Source organism: Salmo salar, chromosome ssa02, assembly GCF_905237065.1.
Source record: "Salmo salar chromosome ssa02, Ssal_v3.1, whole genome shotgun sequence".
Lineage (NCBI taxonomy): Eukaryota > Metazoa > Chordata > Actinopteri > Salmoniformes > Salmonidae > Salmo > Salmo salar.
The window spans coordinates 5,554,480-5,573,628 of NC_059443.1; the positions used below are offsets into that span (position 1 = coordinate 5,554,480).

Here is a 19,149-nt window from a genome sequence, read left to right on the forward strand (position 1 = left end):
TCCATATTGACTAGGACGTAGAGAAGAGGCAGAGAAGCCAGCTTCAATACCAGTCAATGACCTGAAGATCCTGCTCAGCCTGGCCAGAGAACAGTACCTCAAGATGCATGACTCTACCCTGCCTAAAGCCTCTACCCTGCCTAAAGACTCCAGTCTGCCCAGAGTTGAGCCCTGTGGAGCAGAGGAGGTGAACCTCACTATGAAGACTACAGGTATTCTGCTGTTCCAGTCCCTCCCTTACTCCCAGTAACACAGCTCAGTAATATGTACAGTGCATTCAGGAAGTAGTCAGACCACTTGACTTTTCCCACATTTTGTTATGTTACAGCCTTATTCTAAAATGGATTAAATTGTTTTAATCTACACACAATACCTCATAATGACAAGGCAAAAACAGGTTTTTAGAAATGTTTGCAAATGTATAAAAAATATAATAACGGAAATATCACGTTTACGTAAGCATTCAGACCCTTAACTCAGAACTTTGTTGAAGCACCTTTGACAGTGATTATAACCTTGAGTCTTCTTGGGTATGACGCTACAAGCTTGGCACACCTGTATTTGGGGAGTTTCTCCCATTCTTCTCTGCAGATCCTCTCAAGCTCTGTCAGGTTGGATGGGGAGTGTCGCTGCACAGCTATTTTCAGGTCTCTCCAGAGATGTTCGATCAGGTTCAAGTCCGGGCTCTGGCTGGGCCATTCAAGGACATTCAGAGACTTATCCCGAAGCCACTCCTGCATTGTCTAGGGCTGTGTGCTTAGGGTCGTTGTCCTGTTGGAAGGTGAACCTTCGTCCCAGTCTGAGGTGCTGAGCGCTCTGGAGCAGGTTTTCATCAAGGATCTCTCTGTACTTTGCTCTGTTCATCTTTCCCTTGATCCTGACTTGTCTTCCTGTCTCTGAAAAACATTCCCACAGCATGATGCAGCCACCACCAGTATGCTTCACCGTAGGGATGGTTTCCTCCAGACGTGAGGTTTGGCATTCAGGCCAAAGAGTTCAATCTTGGTTTCATCAGACCAGAGAATCTTGTTTCTCATGGTCTGAGAGTCCTTTAGGTGCCTTTTGGCCACACTATTATAAAGGCTTGATTGGTGGAGTGCTGCAGAGATCATTGTCCTTCTGAAAGGTTCTCCCATCTCCACAGAGAAACTCTGGAGCTCTGTCAGAGTGACCATTGGGTTCTTGGTCACCTCCCTGACCAAGGCCCTTGCTCATTTTGGCCGGGCGGCCAGCTCTAGGAAGAGTCTTGGTGATTCCGAACTTCTTCCATTTAAGAATGATGGAGGCCATGGTGTTCTTGGGGACGTTCAATGCTACAGAAATGTTTTGGTACCCCTCCCCAGATTTCTGCCTCAGCACAATCCTGTCTCGGAGCTGTCCATACAATTCCTTTGGCATGGTTTTGGTTTTTGCTCTGACATGCACTGTCAACTGTGGGGCCTTATATAGACAGGTGTGTGCCTTTCCAAATCATCTCCAATCAATTGAATTTACCACAGGTGGATTCCAATCAAGTTGTAGAAACATCTCAAGGATGATCAATGGAAACAGTATGCACCTGAGCTCAATTTCGAAGTCTCATAGCAAAGGGTCTGAATACTTATGTAAATAGGTTATTTCTGTTTTTTATACATTTGCAAAAAAAATCTTAACTTGTTTTCGCTTTGTCATTATTGGGTATCGATTTCAAAAAAAATCTATTTTAGAATAAGGCTGTAACGTAACAAAATATGGAAAAAGTCAAGGGGTCTGAATACATTCTGAAGGCACTGGATTTGCCATCTCTAAAACTGACTCCTACAAGAAACCTTGACTGAAAAAACGAAATGACTATTTTCCCATTCCAATGTAGAGTTCATTAAACACTCCCAACATGCTGACTGGCCAGAGAGAAGTGTTCTGCAGAACTATGAGCACCTCCAGAGGACTCGTCAGAAGCTGAGGTAAACTTGAATCATGGTCTTCACATCGGTACATACATCTCTCTTCCAACAACGATAAGCAAGCAAGGTGGCTTATGGGAATAGAGAGACCGACAGTATCTTTGGTTCCTGACACGTGAGTAATTTAACCATCTCATCTTTGGTTTCCTCCTGCCTGTCTCCGTTCCCAGGTTTGGTCTGCTGTCTGGCGGCTCGTCTGACTGTCTGCTGGGGCCTAAGGACATCCAGGGCCAGAGAACCACCCCAGCCTTGCTGGATGCCAAAGAGCTGCTTAGACACTTCACACCTGACGGCCTGCCCACCGGAGATCTGCAGCCTCTATTAGTCCAGAGACTAGGGTAACTCTGTTTGCCCGGAGACTAGGGTAACTCTGTTAGTCCGGAGACTAGGGTAACTCTGTTAGTCCGGAGACTAGGGTAACTCTGTTAGCCCGGAGACTAGGGTAACTCTGTTAGCCCGGAGACTAGGGTAACTCTGTTAGCCCGGAGACTAGGGTAACTCTGTTAGCCCGGAGACTAGGGTAACTCTGTTAGCCCGGAGACTAGGGTAACTCTGTTAGCCCGGAGACTAGGGTAACTCTGTTAGCCCGGAGACTAGGGTAACTCTGTTAGCCCGGAGACTAGGGTAACTCTGTTAGCCCGGAGACTAGGGTAACTCTGTTAGCCCGGAGACTAGGGTAACTCTGTTAGCCCGGAGACTAGGGTAACTCTGTTAGCCCGGAGACTAGGGTAACTCTGTTAGCCCGGAGACTAGGGTAACTCTGTTAGCCCGGAGACTAGGGTAACTCTGTTAGCCCGGAGACTAGGGTAACTCTGTTAGCCCGGAGACTAGGGTAACTCTGTTAGCCCGGAGACTAGGGTAACTCTGTTAGCCCGGAGACTAGGGTAACTCTGTTAGCCCGGAGACTAGGGTAACTCTGTTAGCCCGGAGACTAGGGTAACTCTGTTAGCCCGGAGACTAGGGTAACTCTGTTAGCCCGGAGACTAGGGTAACTCTGTTAGCCCGGAGACTAGGGTAACTCTGTTAGCCCGGAGACTAGGGTAACTCTGTTAGCCCGGAGACTAGGGTAACTCTGTTAGTCCCGGAGACTAGGGTAACTCTGTTAGTCCCGGAGACTAGGGTAACTCTGTTAGCCCGGAGACTAGGGTAACTCTGTTAGCCCGGAGACTAGGGTAACTCTGTTAGCCCGGAGACTAGGGTAACTCTGTTAGCCCGGAGACTAGGGTAACTCTGTTAGCCCGGAGACTAGGGTAACTCTGTTAGCCCGGAGACTAGGGTAACTCTGTTAGCCCGGAGACTAGGGTAACTCTGTTAGCCCGGAGACTAGGGTAACTCTGTTAGCCCGGAGACTAGGGTAACTCTGTTAGCCCGGAGACTAGGGTAACTCTGTTAGCCCGGAGACTAGGGTAACTCTGTTAGCCCGGAGACTAGGGTAACTCTGTTAGTCCGGAGACTAGGGTAACTCTGTTAGCCCGGAGACTAGGGTAACTCTGTTTGCCCGGAGACTAGGGTAACTCTGTTAGCCCGGAGACTAGGGTAACTCTGTTAGCCCGGAGACTAGGGTAACTCTGTTAGTCCGGAGACTAGGGTAACTCTGTTTGCCCGGAGACTAGGGTAACTCTGTTAGTCCGGAGACTAGGGTAACTCTGTTAGCCCGGAGACTAGGGTAACTCTGTTAGTCCGGAGACTAGGGTAACTCTGTTAGCCCGGAGACTAGGGTAACTCTGTTAGTCCGGAGACTAGGGTAACTCTGTTAGCCCGGAGACTAGGGTAACTCTGTTAGCCCGGAGACTAGGGTAACTCTGTTAGTCCGGAGACTAGGGTAACTCTGTTAGCCCGGAGACTAGGGTAACTCTGTTAGCCCGGAGACTAGGGTAACTCTGTTAGCCCGGAGACTAGGGTAACTCTGTTTGCCCGGAGACTAGGGTAACTCTGTTAGACCGGAGACTAGGGTAACTCTGTTAGCCCGGAGACTAGGGTAACTCTGTTAGCCCGGAGACTAGGGTAACTCTGTTAGCCCGGAGACTAGGGTAACTCTGTTAGTCCGGAGACTAGGGTAACTCTATATTCCTACAAGCTCCTCTGTAATATATAACGTTTTAATAGTAATGGAAAAGAATAACATGAAAAGGAACACGGTTGGATTGGATGTATATACTGTTTTTCCACCAACAACTTTAAATTGCATCATCAAATCATTGCACCTCATCCACTACCGGTTCTCTCACAATTCAGATACTTTAGAGAGTTGTTCAATTCAGATACTGTTCAATTCAGATACTTTAGAGAGTTGTTCAATTCAGATACTGTTCAGATACTGTTCAGTTCAGATACTTTAGAGAGTTGTTCAATTCAGATACTGTTCAGATACTGTTCAGATACTTTAGGGAGTTGTTCAAAGGCATTGGGGTTTGACTCATTCTGTCTCTACTACAGAAAGTTGTCTAACGTATTTAGATGTGTTCTACTTTATGTACAACAGCCTCTCTGGTCAATTTATATGTGTCTGAGTGCTCCAAAGTAGTTAACACTAACCGGGAGGAAGAGCAGCTCTGTCTTGTTGAGCTTGAGGTGGTGGGTCGACATCCAAGCTGAGATATCTGCCGGGCACGCAGAGATGGGTTTCAGGAGGAGGGAAGGAGAAAAGTAGTTGAGTGTCATCGTCATAGCAGTGATAGGAGAGACCATGTGAAGATATTACGGAGCCGTGTGACTTGGTGTATAGAGAGAAGAGGGCTTAGAACCAAGCCCTGGGGGACACCAGTAGTGAGAGTACGCATCATATCGAAGTAAACTTGGAGTCACGCGACGATATGGTGTGTTGTCCTCCCACTACGACTTGGGGAAACCATGCAGTTTATTAGGCTACAGATTAAATAAATGATGATCAACTTCACAGGAGTGGTTAAAGTGCACGGTGATGATACGGATAGAACAACGAGTGAAATATTTCACTGGATGTAGAAATCTGAAGCATCTGGTTGGCATTTCCGCTCACTACCAAATATGGTGATGAGAGAAAGCCCAGTGGCCGGCAGTGGGGAAAGATGGAGCAAGATGGATTTTGGCCAATATTCTGCAAATTTTCCTCATCAATGAAACATTTGATCTCAATACAGTTTTCTGTTCACAAAACTAGAATCTGTTATGAACAGAGTGGACTATGTTTTGTAGACTTTGCCCTTTGCTAAATATTTTTAGTTGTTGCGTTGTTTAGAAGGAGTGCAAGGGGGAATTGACTAATTGCACACGTGTACTTCACAAAGTAGGCGTTCCCTAACGGAAATATGCAAATACATGCTAGAACACACCAATGGGCTCTCGCTAGCTCATCCTTGGCTCTGCCCACTTCCTTGCTTGTTCTGCCCACTATGATTCATTTGCTCCCATTGGAAACGACAGGCTGTGGTCTATCTTGGGTTAGTTATACAAATCTTTGGTTATGAGCTTGATGCTCCTTTCCAATAAATATCTATGGTCTTATTCTGGTGACGTGATGATCGATACTTGACTGCCAATTTGACAAATATTAATATTCTCGCTGTTATCCATAATGATCTCGTCATGTAGACTAGCCTACCCACACAGCTGTTAGCTGGAGCGTACATACTAAGACCAGAATATGCACATTTGCTGTTTTAAACAGTTTTTGTGACAGAAACTGATCAGTAGAGTTGGAAATACGATGGAAACACATTGAACTTTACATTTTTATTCGGTACATGAAAACTTAAACAAAGAAGTACATTTTATGTGCACTACATCATCATGTACTGATGTTTATCCGCAACAAGTCAGTTTGGTGGAAACATTATCACTGGTGGGAAAGTGCTTATATTTTCTTAATGCTGATTTTAAAATATTCGCATGAAAATCTGGATGGAAACCCAACCTGCTGTGTGTAGCTCAACAAGGGGACAATCTGTCTGTGTATGAAATTAGATTTCAGGCTTCTAATATGGAGGTAGAAATGTGTCCCGGCGCTTCAGTGTGACTCTGGGAAAATCAGTTTTGTCACCGTCTGAATCTGGAATGCTGTCAACATGTTGAATAATCTGTTTCTAACTTCCTCTTCCCTAGAGGAGAAACCACTCCGTTCAGCAGACAACTATTCAGTCAGGATGTTTCAGACACCATGTAGCGACGGTGATTTCATGTGGCTGTCTACTTCTGATATGCATTCCAATCAAATTGAATTCCTCTGATTTATAAAGAGCCTTTATCGGATAGTGTTCTTACAGAAAGCAGAGAAGAATATTTTTTTGTCGTAATTTATGTTCATTAAAAGAAACTCAATTAAGAGGCATTCTGTCAGTTCATTAGGAAGTTGTTTTACACACTTAATCAGTTTGGGTGCGGAGGACAGGAGAGTTTAGTTTCACTTCAGATCGCTGCAGTACTGTGTGTTCTTTGCTGCAGTCCTGGATTTGAATAGAAAATGTTCACAGCTCCTGTACAAAAATGTGTGTCTGTGTGTGTGTGTTTCCAGGGGAAATACATTCCAGATGTCTCCAGACTTGACCCCCAGGAAAGTGACCCAGATCCCCTTCAACCAAGCAGCCAGCTCCCACTACCATGGACTAGAGTAGGTATCTTTATACATACAGTAACCTACCATGGATAGATAGTAGGTATCTTTATACATACAGTAACCTACCATGGACTAGAGTAGGTATCTTTATACATACAGGAACCTACCATGGACTAGAGTAGGTATCTTTATACATACAGTAACCTACCATGGACTAGAGTAGGTATCTTATACATACAGTAACCTACCATGGACTAGAGTAGGTATCTTTATACATACAGTAACCTACCATGGACTAGAGTAGGTGTCTTTATACATACAGTAACCTACATGGACTAGAGTAGGTATCTTTATACATACAGTAACCTACCATGGACTAGAGTAGGTATCTTTATACATACAGTAACCTACCATGGACTAGAGTAGGTATCTTTATACATACAGTAACCTACCATGGACTAGAGTAGGTATCTTTATACATACAGTAACCTACCATGACTAATCTTTATCATACAGTAACCTACCATGGACTAGAGTAGGTATCTTTATACATACAGTAACCTACCATGGACTAGAGTAGGTATCTTTATACATACAGTAACCTACCATGGACTAGAGTAGATATCTTTATACATACAGTAACCTACCATGGACTAGAGTAGATATCTTTATACATACAGGAACCTACCATGGACTAGAGTAGGTATCTTTATACATACAGTAACCTACCATGGACTAGAGTAGGTATCTTTATACATACAGTAACCTACCATGGACTAGAGTAGGTATCTTTATACATACAGTAACAGGGAACAGTGGGTTAACTGCCTTGTTCAGGGGCAGAATGACAGATTTTTACCTTGTCAGCTCAGGGATTTCGATCCAGCAACCTTTCGATTACTAGTCCAACGCTTTAACCGCCGCCCCAATCTACACATAAACCTATCCATCTCTTAGGGTAGAGGACTTGTCTCTAATCACCTGAGGGCCTGACGACACAAACTAGTTCCAGGACATATACTTGTGTAGTGTAAAGAGACTGATCTAGAGTCAACTCTCTCTTTAAGAGATGTCTCCCAAACTACCTCCTGAGGCTGATACCGCATCTGAGTGGCGATCCTTATTTTGTTAGTCTGTATACTATGGTATTTACGGTATGCTAATAGCTGCGCCAACACATGAAGCAGGAATGTGACTTTGGACATACCACATCCACGGCTACTGTTAACAGAAACGTTGCATATCTAATTTTGAAGAGAGATGGATCTCACTAGACTTATTTTACTCATGTAAACGGTACCTAATAGACTTGAACAAGTGGAGGCCTAGTCTCTCCCTCTTTATGCTAAATTATTCCTGATCGTTCAGTCTTTTGAATGTTGATGTTCCTTCTGGAAACCTCCCCCTGCTCTTTTATACCTTATTTACTACCAAGTACTAGCTTATTGACCGGTTATGGTCCAGACCTGTCTCTGTTTTGAATCAATAAGGTCTCCCTTCTCCCTGGGCAGGTCCTGTCTGGACGAGCAGGGCATCTGATGCAAATTTACTTCTGATCTTTCACAGTTTTTTGAATGGTGCTGATCTTCTTGTGAACCTCACCTATGACCTCTACCTACCTTATCTACTCCAGCAGACCCCTCTGTCTCTGTGTCCTGGCTCACTGTCTGACCCCTCTGTCTCTGTGTCCTGGCTCACTGTCTGACCCCTCTGTCTCTGTGTCCTGGCTCACTGTCTGACCCCTCTGTCTCTGTGTCCTGGCTCACTGTCTGACCCCTCTGTCTCTGTGTCCTGGCTCACTGTCTGACCCCTCTGTCTCTGTGTCCTGGCTCACTGTCTGACCCCTCTGTCTCTGTGTCCTGGCTCACTGTCTGACCCCTCTGTCTCTGTGTCCTGGCTCACTGTCTGACCCCTCTGTCTCTGTGTCCTGGCTCACTGTCTGACCCCTCTGTCTCTGTGTCCTGGCTCACTGTCTGACCCCTCTGTCTCTGTGTCCTGGCTCACTGTCTGACCCCTCTGTCTCTGTGTCCTGGCTCACTGTCTGACCCCTCTGTCTCTGTGTCCTGGCTCACTGTCTGACCCTCTGTGTCCTGGCTCACTGTCTGACGCTCTGTCTCTGTGTCCTGGCTCACTGTCTGACCCCTCTGTCTCTGTGTCCTGGCTCACTGTCTGACCCTCTGTGTCCTAGCTCACTGTCTGACCCCTCTGTCTCTGTGTCCTGGCTCACTGTCTGACCCCTCTGTCTCTGTGTCCTGGCTCACTGTCTGACCCCTCTGTCTCTGTGTCCCGGCTCACTGTCTGACGCTCTGTGTCCTGGCTCACTGTCTGACCCCTCTGTCTCTGTGTCCTGGCTCACTGTCTGACCCCTCTGTCTCTGTGTCCTGGCTCACTGTCTGACCCCTCTGTCTCTGTGTCCTGGCTCACTGTCTGACCCCTCTGTCTCTGTGTCCTGGCTCACTGTCTGACCCCTCTGTCTCTGTGTCCTGGCTCACTGTCTGACCCCTCTGTCTCTGTGTCCTGGCTCACTGTCTGACCCCTCTGTCTCTGTGTCCTGGCTCACTGTCTGACCCCTCTGTCTCTGTGTCCTGGCTCACTGTCTGACCCCTCTGTCTCTGTGTCCTGGCTCACTGTCTGACCCCTCTGTCTCTGTGTCCTGGCTCACTGTCTGACCCCTCTGTCTCTGTGTCCTGGCTCACTGTCTGACCCCTCTGTCTCTGTGTCCTGGCTCACTGTCTGACCCCTCTGTCTCTGTGTCCTGGCTCACTGTCTGACCCCTCTGTCTCTGTGTCCTGGCTCACTGTCTGACCCCTCTGTCTCTGTGTCCTGGCTCACTGTCTGACCCCTCTGTCTCTGTGTCCTGGCTCACTGTCTGACCCCTCTGTCTCTGTGTCCTGGCTCACTGTCTGACCCCTCTGTCTCTGTGTCCTGGCTCACTGTCTGACCCCTCTGTCTCTGTGTCCTGGCACACTGTCTGACCCCTCTGTCTCTGTGTCCTGGCTCACTGTCTGACCCCTCTGTCTCTGTGTCCTGGCTCACTGTCTGACCCCTCTGTCTCTGTGTCCTGGCTCACTGTCTGACCCCTCTGTCTCTGTGTCCTGGCTCACTGTCTGACCCCTCTGTCTCTGTGTCCTGGCTCACTGTCTGACGCTCTGTGTCCTGGCTCACTGTCTGACGCTCTGTGTCCTGGCTCACTGTCTGACCCCCTCTGTCTCTGTGTCCTGGCTCACTATCAGCTCTTCTTCTCCCTGGTCAAGTTCTGCCGACTCATGAGAGAGACCCATCTCGTTCTGATGCTAATTTAGTCCTGATCTCAGTTTTTATCTATGATTAACTACTACCTTATTGGCTATATATCGCCCAGACTGGTCTATGTTTTGAATCACTAATTTCTTGACCCTACCCAGGTTCTGTCTGGACGAGCAGGGCCACAAGGCCTTGGACCGGGACCAGGGCTTCGTCCGTCTGCAGTCTCGTCTGATTCGCTACGAGACCCAGACCACCTGCTCCAAGGAGCCTTGTCCCGTCCCCTTCACCTTAAGCCCAGCCCCCTCGCCAGCCGTGCTGTCTGAACCAGGAAGTGTCCCGGACGGAGAGGCCCTCCTCAACTCTGACCTGCCCAGGATCAAGAGACGATCCTGGGATACAGACGCCGTCCACCCCCATAAGAGGTTAGTGAGGTTTGTATGGTCCTCTGGAGCTCAGTTGGTAGAGCATTGCTCTTGCAATGCCAGGATAGTGGGTTTGATTCCCGGGGCCACCTACACATAAAAAATGTATGCACACATGACTGTAAGTCGCTTTGGATAAAAGCGTCTGTTAAATGGCATATTAGAGACATCATGTTCTATATAGGCGAACGGTCCGTACATACAGCCTGTGGTTTAGAGCAGGTGCGAGAGGTCAAAGGTTACGTACATACAGCCTGTGGTTAGAGCAGGTGCTAGAGGTCAAAGGTTACGTACATACAGCCTGTGGTTTAGAGCAGGTGCTGGAGGTCAAAGGTTACGCACACACAGCCTGTAGTTTAGAGCAGATGCTAGAGGTCAAAGGTTACGTACATACAGCCTGTGGTTAGAGCAGGTGCTAGAGGTCAAAGGTTACGTACATACAGCCTGTGGTTAGAGCAGGTGCTAGAGGTCAAAGGTTACGTACATACAGCCTGTGGTTAGAGCAGGTGCTAGAGGTCAAAGACTATATTCAACAGGTGTTATTTTTTTACTCTGCAGACTGATTTAAACTCCCATATTTGTTATTGAAACAACATTTCCAGCCTTAGGTTACCTAAAGTGGAACTAGGCTTGAAACCTTGTAACAATAAACTTCATAGGGGAATAGATTACAATGTGATAGTCTTCCACTACTAGGTTGTATTGGCCACCCACTATCTCTACTCCTTACATTTCATCTTGGGATGTTTGCAGTCTCAGTATATTTGATCATCAAATCCCAGATTTTATACACAGATATTTCACAGGATGAATAAATGTGAAGCATTTGCTTAGCTTTTCCACTCACTACCAAATATGGTGATTAGAGGAAGCCCAGTGGCCGGCGGTGGGGAAAGATGGCGCACGATGGATTTTAGCCGACATTCTGTTTAATTTTTTTCATCGATTAAACATTTAATCTCAATACAGTTTTCTGTTCCCAAAACTAGAATCTGTTATGAACAGAGTGGACTAAGTTTAGTTGACTTTACCCTTTGACAAAGTTTTTTAAAATTGCATCGTTAGAAGGAGTGCAAAGGCGAATTTAGTTATTGCACACACTCACTCCACAAAGTAGGCGTTCCCTAATAGAAATTCTCTATTCCCTTTGATCAGAAACAACAGGATTTCTCTGTTCCCTTTGATCAGAAACAACAGGATTTCTCTGTTCCCTTTGATCAGAAACAACAGGATTTCTCTGTTCCCTTTGATCAGAAACAACAGGATTTCTCTGTTCCCTTTGATCAGAAACAACAGGATTTCTCTGTTCCCTTTGATCAGAAACAACAGGATTTCTCTGTTCCCTTTGATCAGAAACAACAGGATTTCTCTGTTCCCTTTGATCAGAAACAACAGGATTTCTCTGTTCCCTTTGATCAGAAACAACAGGATTTCTCTGTTCCCTTTGATCAGAAACAACAGGATTTCTCTGTTCCCTTTGATCAGAAACAACAGGATTTCTCTGTTCCCTTTGATCAGAAACAACAGGATTTCTCTGTTCCCTTTGATCAGAAACAACAGGATTTCTCTGTTCCCTTTGATCAGAAACAACAGGATTTCTCTGTTCCCTTTGATCAGAAACAACAGGATTTCTCTGTTCCCTTTGATCAGAAACAACAGGATTTCTCTGTTCCCTTTGATCAGAAACAACAGGATTTCTCTGTTCCCTTTGATCAGAAACAACAGGATTTCTCTGTTCCCTTTGATCAGAAACAACAGGATTTCTCTGTTCCCTTTGATCAGAAACAACAGGATTTCTCTGTTCCCTTTGATCAGAAACAGCAGGATTTCTCTGTTCCCTTTGATCAGAAACAACAGGATTTCTCTGTTCCCTTTGATCAGAAACAGCAGGATTTCTCTGTTCCCTTTGATCAGAAACAACAGGATTTCTCTGTTCCCTTTGATCAGAAACAACAGGATTTCTCTGTTCCCTTTGATCAGAAACAACAGGATTTCTCTGTTCCCTTTGATCAGAAACAGCAGGATTTCTCTGTTCCCTTTGATCAGAAACAGCAGGATTTCTCTGTTCCCTTTGATCAGAAACAACAGGATTTCTCTGTTCCCTTTGATCAGAAACAGCAGGATTTCTCTGTTCCCTTTGATCAGAAACAGCAGGATTTCTCTGTTCCCTTTGATCAGAAACAACAGGATTTCTCTGTTCCCTTTGATCAGAAACAGCAGGATTTCTCTGTTCCCTTTGATCAGAAACAGCAGGATTTCTCTGTTCCCTTTGATCAGAAACAACAGGATTTCTCTGTTCCCTTTGATCAGAAACAACAGGATTTCTCTGTTCCCTTTGATCAGAAACAACAGGATTTCTCTGTTCCCTTTGATCAGAAACAACAGGATTTCTCTGTTCCCTTTGATCAGAAACAACAGGATTTCTCTGTTCCCTTTGATCAGAAACAACAGGATTTCTCTGTTCCCTTTGATCAGAAACAACAGGATTTCTCTGTTCCCTTTGATCAGAAACAACAGGATTTCTCTGTTCCCTTTGATCAGAAACAGCAGGATTTCTCTGTTCCCTTTGATCAGAAACAACAGGATTTCTCTGTTCCCTTTGATCAGAAACAACAGGATTTCTCTGTTCCCTTTGATCAGAAACAGCAGGATTTCTCTGTTCCCTTTGATCAGAAACAGCAGGATTTCTCTGTTCCCTTTGATCAGAAACAACAGGATTTCTCTGTTCCCTTTGATCAGAAACAACAGGATTTCTCTTCATCTTTCTAGCTCATCAGTGTTTTATCTTGGTTGTTGTTTACATGCCCCCTGGGTTAACACCAGTCATGTTCATCTATAGACTAGTTCCTAGAGAGGGCTGTCAGATCTGAGGACGGGACACCAGGATATCATTTCTCATGTCAGCAGGAGGTTTAGCAGCTCCTCAGCCTTTTAGAGCAGCAGTAGTTAACATCAAGCTGAAATGGGTTTCGTGGAAAAGTGGACAGTGTTGGTGACTTCTATGATGGTAGTAGAAAAGAAAATGGTGTTTCCGGGTTCTGAGGTATTCAGATGTGTTTGAAGTTTTTCCCCTTGAAAACTACACACACACACACACACACACACACACACACAGACACAGACACAGACACACAGGGAGATAGTTCCCCTCTGCACTTACTGTTCTTTACGGACTGTTAATAGTTTATCGTGACTCCCTGCAGCACATTCCATTGCTGACTCTTATTGCATATACATACAGGGTTAATCCCAAATGGCACCCTATTCCCTATATAGTGCACTACTTTTGACCAGGGCCTACAGGGTAGAAGCAGTGCACTAAATAGGGAATAGGGTGCTATTTAGGATGCAGAGCCGTATAGTCTGTGGTCAGCATATTGTCTTTCAAAGTGGAACTGAATGTTAATTATTCACACATTGATACCCTTTATATGTCGTTTTATGTGAGATATAAATCTGCTGAGGAGGGTTTTATTACTCAGGTGATGTGACCAGCAGATATAAATTATGGTTTTATTACTCAGGTGATGTGACCAGCAGATATAAATGATGGTTTTATTACTCAGGTGATGTGACCAGCAGATATAAATGATGGTTTTATTACTCAGGTGATGTGACCAGCAGATATAAATGATGGTTTTATTACTCAGGTGATGTGACCAGCAGATATAAATGAGGTTTTTATTACTCAGGTGATGTGACCAGCAGATATAAATGAGGGTTTTATTACTCAGGTGATGTGACCAGCAGATATAAATGAGGGTTTTATTACTCAGGTGATGTGACCAGCAGATATAAATGATGGTTTTATTACTCAGGTGATGTGACCAGCAGATATAAATGAGGGTTTTATTACTCAGGTGATGTGACCAGCAGATATAACTGATAGTTTTAAAACTAATAAAACTGGAATCGATGTTTCCACAGTGAATATCAAGCGATATAACCTAGTAGGCTTAATGATGTAATATGATGTCAGCAGCAACAGGTTGATGACCCTCTACATTACTTCCCAGATGAATATCTTTAGGAGCCCTCTTGGCTACTGTATTATTACATAGTGATGAAATATGTTGTCTGTTGCCATGGAATTGAACCTTAATTGATTATGGTGACAGCTGAGGTCATTAGTAGAGTAGATTCACAAAGTAGACACCACTTTGTCAAAAAGTATTCTGTGTGTGTGCGCGTGTCTGTGTGTGTTTAACTGTCTGTGTGTCTATTGTCCAGGCTGGCCAAGTCAGAGAGCAGTGAGTCCCTGGGCTCTGTGTGCAGTGGCAGCAGTGGAACTGATACCCACCCAGCTTTAAGAGGCTTGAGGCGGCAGAAAACCAGGTCTCAGTCCTCCTCCTCTGTCTCAGCCCTGAGACTGGGCCCCCAGGGGCCAGAGAAGCCACACCCTGACCCCCAAAACAGCCACAGAGCCCCCCAGGCCCAGGGACACAGGCAGGGACAGGCAGAGGACAAGGCCAGCAAGGAGTCTCGCTCCCAGAAACATGTCCGGGTAAGAGGCCATACTGGCGGATGGCTTATTGTACCGGTTGGGGAAATATTTCTGTTTTTGTACAGCATGTAGATATTCACAGATAGAGTATTTATCTCTATAGACAGACACACAGCATCTAGATTCATAGTCTTCCATTAGGTTATGCTGTGCTATATTGCCATATCGTAGCCCTCCACTAGGTAACTAGGACATGATGACGCTGCAGCAGATCTCTAACGACAGCGGTACATTCCTTTCTGTCCTACCATTATCCACAATGTTAAGATCCATGAGGGGCCTTCCGAGTGGCGAAGCGGTACATTCCTTTCTGTCTTACCATTATCCACAATGTTAAGATCCGTGAGGGGCCTCCCAAGTGGCGCATCGGTCTAAGGCACTGCATTGCAGTGTCACAGCCGGCCTTGACCCGGGAGACCCATGAGGCGGTCGCACAATTGGCCCAGCATTGTCTGGGTTAGGGGAGGTTTTGGCTGACCGCGATATCCTTGTCCCATCGCGCTCTAGCGATTCATTGTGGCGGGCCGGGCGCCTGCAAGCTGGCATCCGGTCGCCAGTTGTACGGTGTTTCCTCTGACACATTGGTGCGGCTGGCTTCCGGGTTAAGCGAGCAGTGTGTCAAGAAGCAGTGCGGCTTGGTTGGGTCGTGTTTCAGAGGACGCGTGGCTCTCGACCTTCGCCTCTCCTGAGTCCGTAGGGGAGTTGCAGCGATGAGACAAGACTGTAACTACCAATTGGAGAGAAAATTGGGTAAAAGTACAAAAAATAAATTAATTTAAAAAGTATCCTTGAGATAAGAGTTTCAAGGAACAAGACGTTAAGCTGTTCTGATTACTACGCAAACCCAAGCTTATCAACCACAACAAGACCAACGTGGCCCCGTGGAGAAAAATACAGGTTTATTTAGAGAAATGCATGGGATGGGCATTTGGGATGGGCAACTGGCGACCCCCCCCTTTTTTTTTGGGGGGGGGGGTCTAAACGCTAAAACGTTTTTCTTAAAGGTGGGGGTATGGATGTGGGTACACAGACCCGCGAGCCACTGCGGCCCCCCATGATAAATTCATATTTTGGTAGCCCTCACCCCCCATCAAAGTTGCCCATCCCTGAAGTAGAGAAATGTCAATGATTCCCATTGACACACACACATTTTTTTTTTAATTTAACCTTTTATTTAACTAGGCAAGTCAGAACAGCATGCAGAGAGTTTTCTGTTGTTTCTGTTCCAGATGCTAAAAGAGGTTGTGGCGAAGACGCTGAAGCATCATGGGATCACCAGAGAAAACAAGTATCTTGCCGCCTGCAGTCAAAGACTGTTTGAAATCTCCAAATTCTATCTGAAGGTTCCTCTCCTTTTTCCTTTCTTTGAATTTGACATTTAGCACCAATCGTGAGTTAACGTGAAAACTTCAACTAGAAGTCCCTTGGCCCCTCTTTGAAAAAGTTTTCAATGACAGAATGACACCTAAGACTGTAAGACAGATTGTTAGACAGATTGTTTTATATTGCCTTGTCCTAAGCTTTTAATTTGCCCTGTTCAACTATGTTAAATAAGAGAGATAAGCTGACTGTCTGACCTGACTATAGCAGCTGACTGTTACATCATCACCCCAGAGACTATAGAGATAAGCTGACTGTCTGACCTGACTATAGCAGCTGACTGTTACATCATCACCCCAGAGACTATAGAGAGATAAGCTGACTGTACAATCAGACTATAGAAGGCTCTGACCTGACTATAGCAGCTGACTGTTACATCATCACCCCAGAGACTATAGAGAGATAAGCTGACTGTTACATCATCACCCCAGAGACTATAGAGAGATAAGCTGACTGTTACATCATCACCCCAGAGACTATAGAGATAAGCTGACTGTCTGACCTGACTATAGCAGCTGACTGTTACATCATCACCCCAGAGACTATAGAGAGATAAGCTGACTGTCTGACCTGACTATAGCAGCTGACTGTTACATCATCACCCCAGAGACTATAGAGAGATAAGCTGACTGTTACATCATCACCCCAGAGACTATAGAGAGATTAGCTGGCTGTCTGACCTGACTATAGCAGCTGACTGTTACATCATCACCCCAGAGACTATAGAGAGATAAGCTGACTGTCTGACCTGACTATAGCAGCTGACTGTTACATCATCACCCCAGAGACTATAGAGAGATAAGCTGACTGTCTGACCTGACTATAGCAGCTGACTGTTACATCATCACCCCAGAGACTATAGAGAGATAAGCTGACTGTTACATCATCACCCCAGAGACTATAGAGAGATAAGCTGACTGTTACATCATCACCCCAGAGACTATAGAGATAAGCTGACTGTTACATCATCACCCCAGAGACTATAGAGAGATAAGCTGACTGTCTGACCTGACTATAGCAGCTGACTGTTACATCATCACCCCAGAGACTATAGAGAGATAAGCTGACTGTTACATCATCACCCCAGAGACTATAGAGAGATTAGCTGACTGTCTGACCTGACTATAGCAGCTGACTGTTACATCATCACCCCAGAGACTATAGAGAGATAAGCTGACTGTCTGACCTGACTATACAGCTGACTGTTACATCATCACCCCAGAGACTATAGAGAGATAAGCTGACTGTTCGGCTGCTGTTACATCATCACCCCAGAGACTATAGAGAGATAAGCTGACTGTTACATCATCACCCCAGAGACTATAGAGATAAGCTGGCATCACAATGTATTCCTTTTCTCCAAAAGGATCTGAAAACGTCCAGGGGCCTTCATGAGGAAATGATGAAAGCAGCCAGCAGCAATGCCAAGCAGGTAACCTGTCAACCATTTATTACATATTTTACCTTCCCCTTACCAAGGCATACTTTGAATCATGTTCTTCAGAAGTCAAGGGGTATTCAGGTAGAAATAGGTCATGAAGAGTTTGTGAATTGTATGGCTTGCAGTGTTTAAACAGAGCCATATGTTTTATTGGTTGTATTGCAGGTCATTGACTGGGTTACGGAGAAGGCCTCTAAGTGACGAGGGAAGCTGAACGATCACCAGTGGTTTCAGACTGGTTGTTATAGTCACAGCAAACTGCAACCACCACTGGAATGTATTTCACCACAGGAAACATCAGTACAGTCTGTCAGGAAGTGAAAGTGTGATTAGCATGTTTATGTTTTAAGAACATCAGTGACTGTCAGTTGTCAGGCAGCCATTCATTAATGACATTGTTTATTTTACTGAGTTCTCTCTCATGTTGTTTTAATAGGGAATTCCAACAACTGGGACGTTTGTCTTTTAGATGTGTTTACATGGTTTATTTAACATGTGTGTATGTCTCTGTTCGTTGTAAAGCATTGGTAGAATTGTAGATATCACTATTTCTTTTAGTTGTGATGTGATGAAATATAATAAAATGTGTGTTGTGATCTTGTGTGCACACTACGACTGTTCTGTACAACACTGTCAGTTTCTAGTGACGTAACATTAGTCTATCTAGGTTCACAGTAGGAACAAATGCAAAGCCAACAGAGAATGTCACTTTCTCTCACACATATGAACAAAACAATGCTTTCAAAATCAGAACGGTACCCCATCAGTCCTCACTATTCTATACGCCCCTCAGTCCTCACTACTCTATACCCCCCTCATTACTCTTTATACCCCCCTCAGTCCTCACTTCTCTATATCCTCCTCAGTCCTCACTACTCTATACCACCCCCCTCAGTCCTCACTTCTCTATACCACCCTCCTCAGTCCTCACTACTCTATACCCCCCTCAGTCCTCACTACTCTATACCCCCCCAGTCCTCATTACTCTATACCCACCTCAGTCCTCACTACTCTATACCCCCCTAAGTCCTCACTACTCTATACCCCCTCAGTCCTCACTTCTCTATACCCCCCTCAGTCCTCACTAATCTATACCCCCTCAGTCCTCACTACTCTATACCACCCTAAGTCCTCACTTCTCTATACCCCCCTCAGTCCTCACTTCTCTATACCCCCCTCAGTCCTCACTACTCTATACCACCCCCCTCAGTCCTCACTACTCTATACCACCCCCCTCAGTCCTCACTACTCTATACCCCCCTCAGTCCTCACTACTCTATACCCCCCCAGTCCTCATTACTCTATACCCACCTCAGTCCTCACTACTCTATACCCCCCTAAGTCCTCACTACTCTATACCCCCCTAAGTCCTCACTACTCTATACCCCCCTCAGTCCTCACTACTCTATACCACCCTAAGTCCTCACTTCTCTATACCCCCCTCAGTCCTCACTAATCTATACCCCCCTAAGACACTCCTCTCTCCCCTGGCCAAGAGCATGAAAGGGATGATGGGAACTGAACTGGGGGTTGAGCCTCTGGTTAGCAACCTTGGGACCTGATACATTCTGAGGGGGCTTTGTTTTGTCCTCTGGCCTGGGTGCTTCTGTTCCTGCTCTACTGCCAAACAACAGACAGGCGTCCAGGCTAACAATGCTGCCCTATATGTGCTCCACACCACC

The 19,149-nt window shown here is 45.6% G+C and overlaps 1 protein-coding gene across 3 annotated transcripts in view; it reads left to right on the forward strand.

The window, feature by feature from the left end:
* LOC106596747 (mdm2-binding protein) overlaps positions 1–18,063 on the forward strand; it is a 56,089-nt gene extending 38,026 nt beyond the window's left edge. For 2 of the 3 annotated variants that reach the window (XM_045696693.1, XM_045696701.1), the window contains 9 exons: positions 15–212; positions 1,853–1,943; positions 2,114–2,281; positions 6,433–6,528; positions 9,879–10,151; positions 14,373–14,646; positions 15,876–15,989; positions 17,393–17,458; positions 17,633–18,063. In XM_045696693.1, the coding sequence (XP_045552649.1) occupies positions 15–212; positions 1,853–1,943; positions 2,114–2,281; positions 6,433–6,528; positions 9,879–10,151; positions 14,373–14,646; positions 15,876–15,989; positions 17,393–17,458; positions 17,633–17,668 (1,316 nt within the window). In that variant the 3' untranslated portion in view covers positions 17,669–18,063. The remainder of the gene's footprint in view (positions 1–14; positions 213–1,852; positions 1,944–2,113; positions 2,282–6,432; positions 6,529–9,878; positions 10,152–14,372; positions 14,647–15,875; positions 15,990–17,392; positions 17,459–17,632) is intronic. The other variant, XM_045696698.1, reaches the window with a different exon arrangement.
* The last annotated feature ends 1,086 nt before the right edge of the window (positions 18,064–19,149 follow it).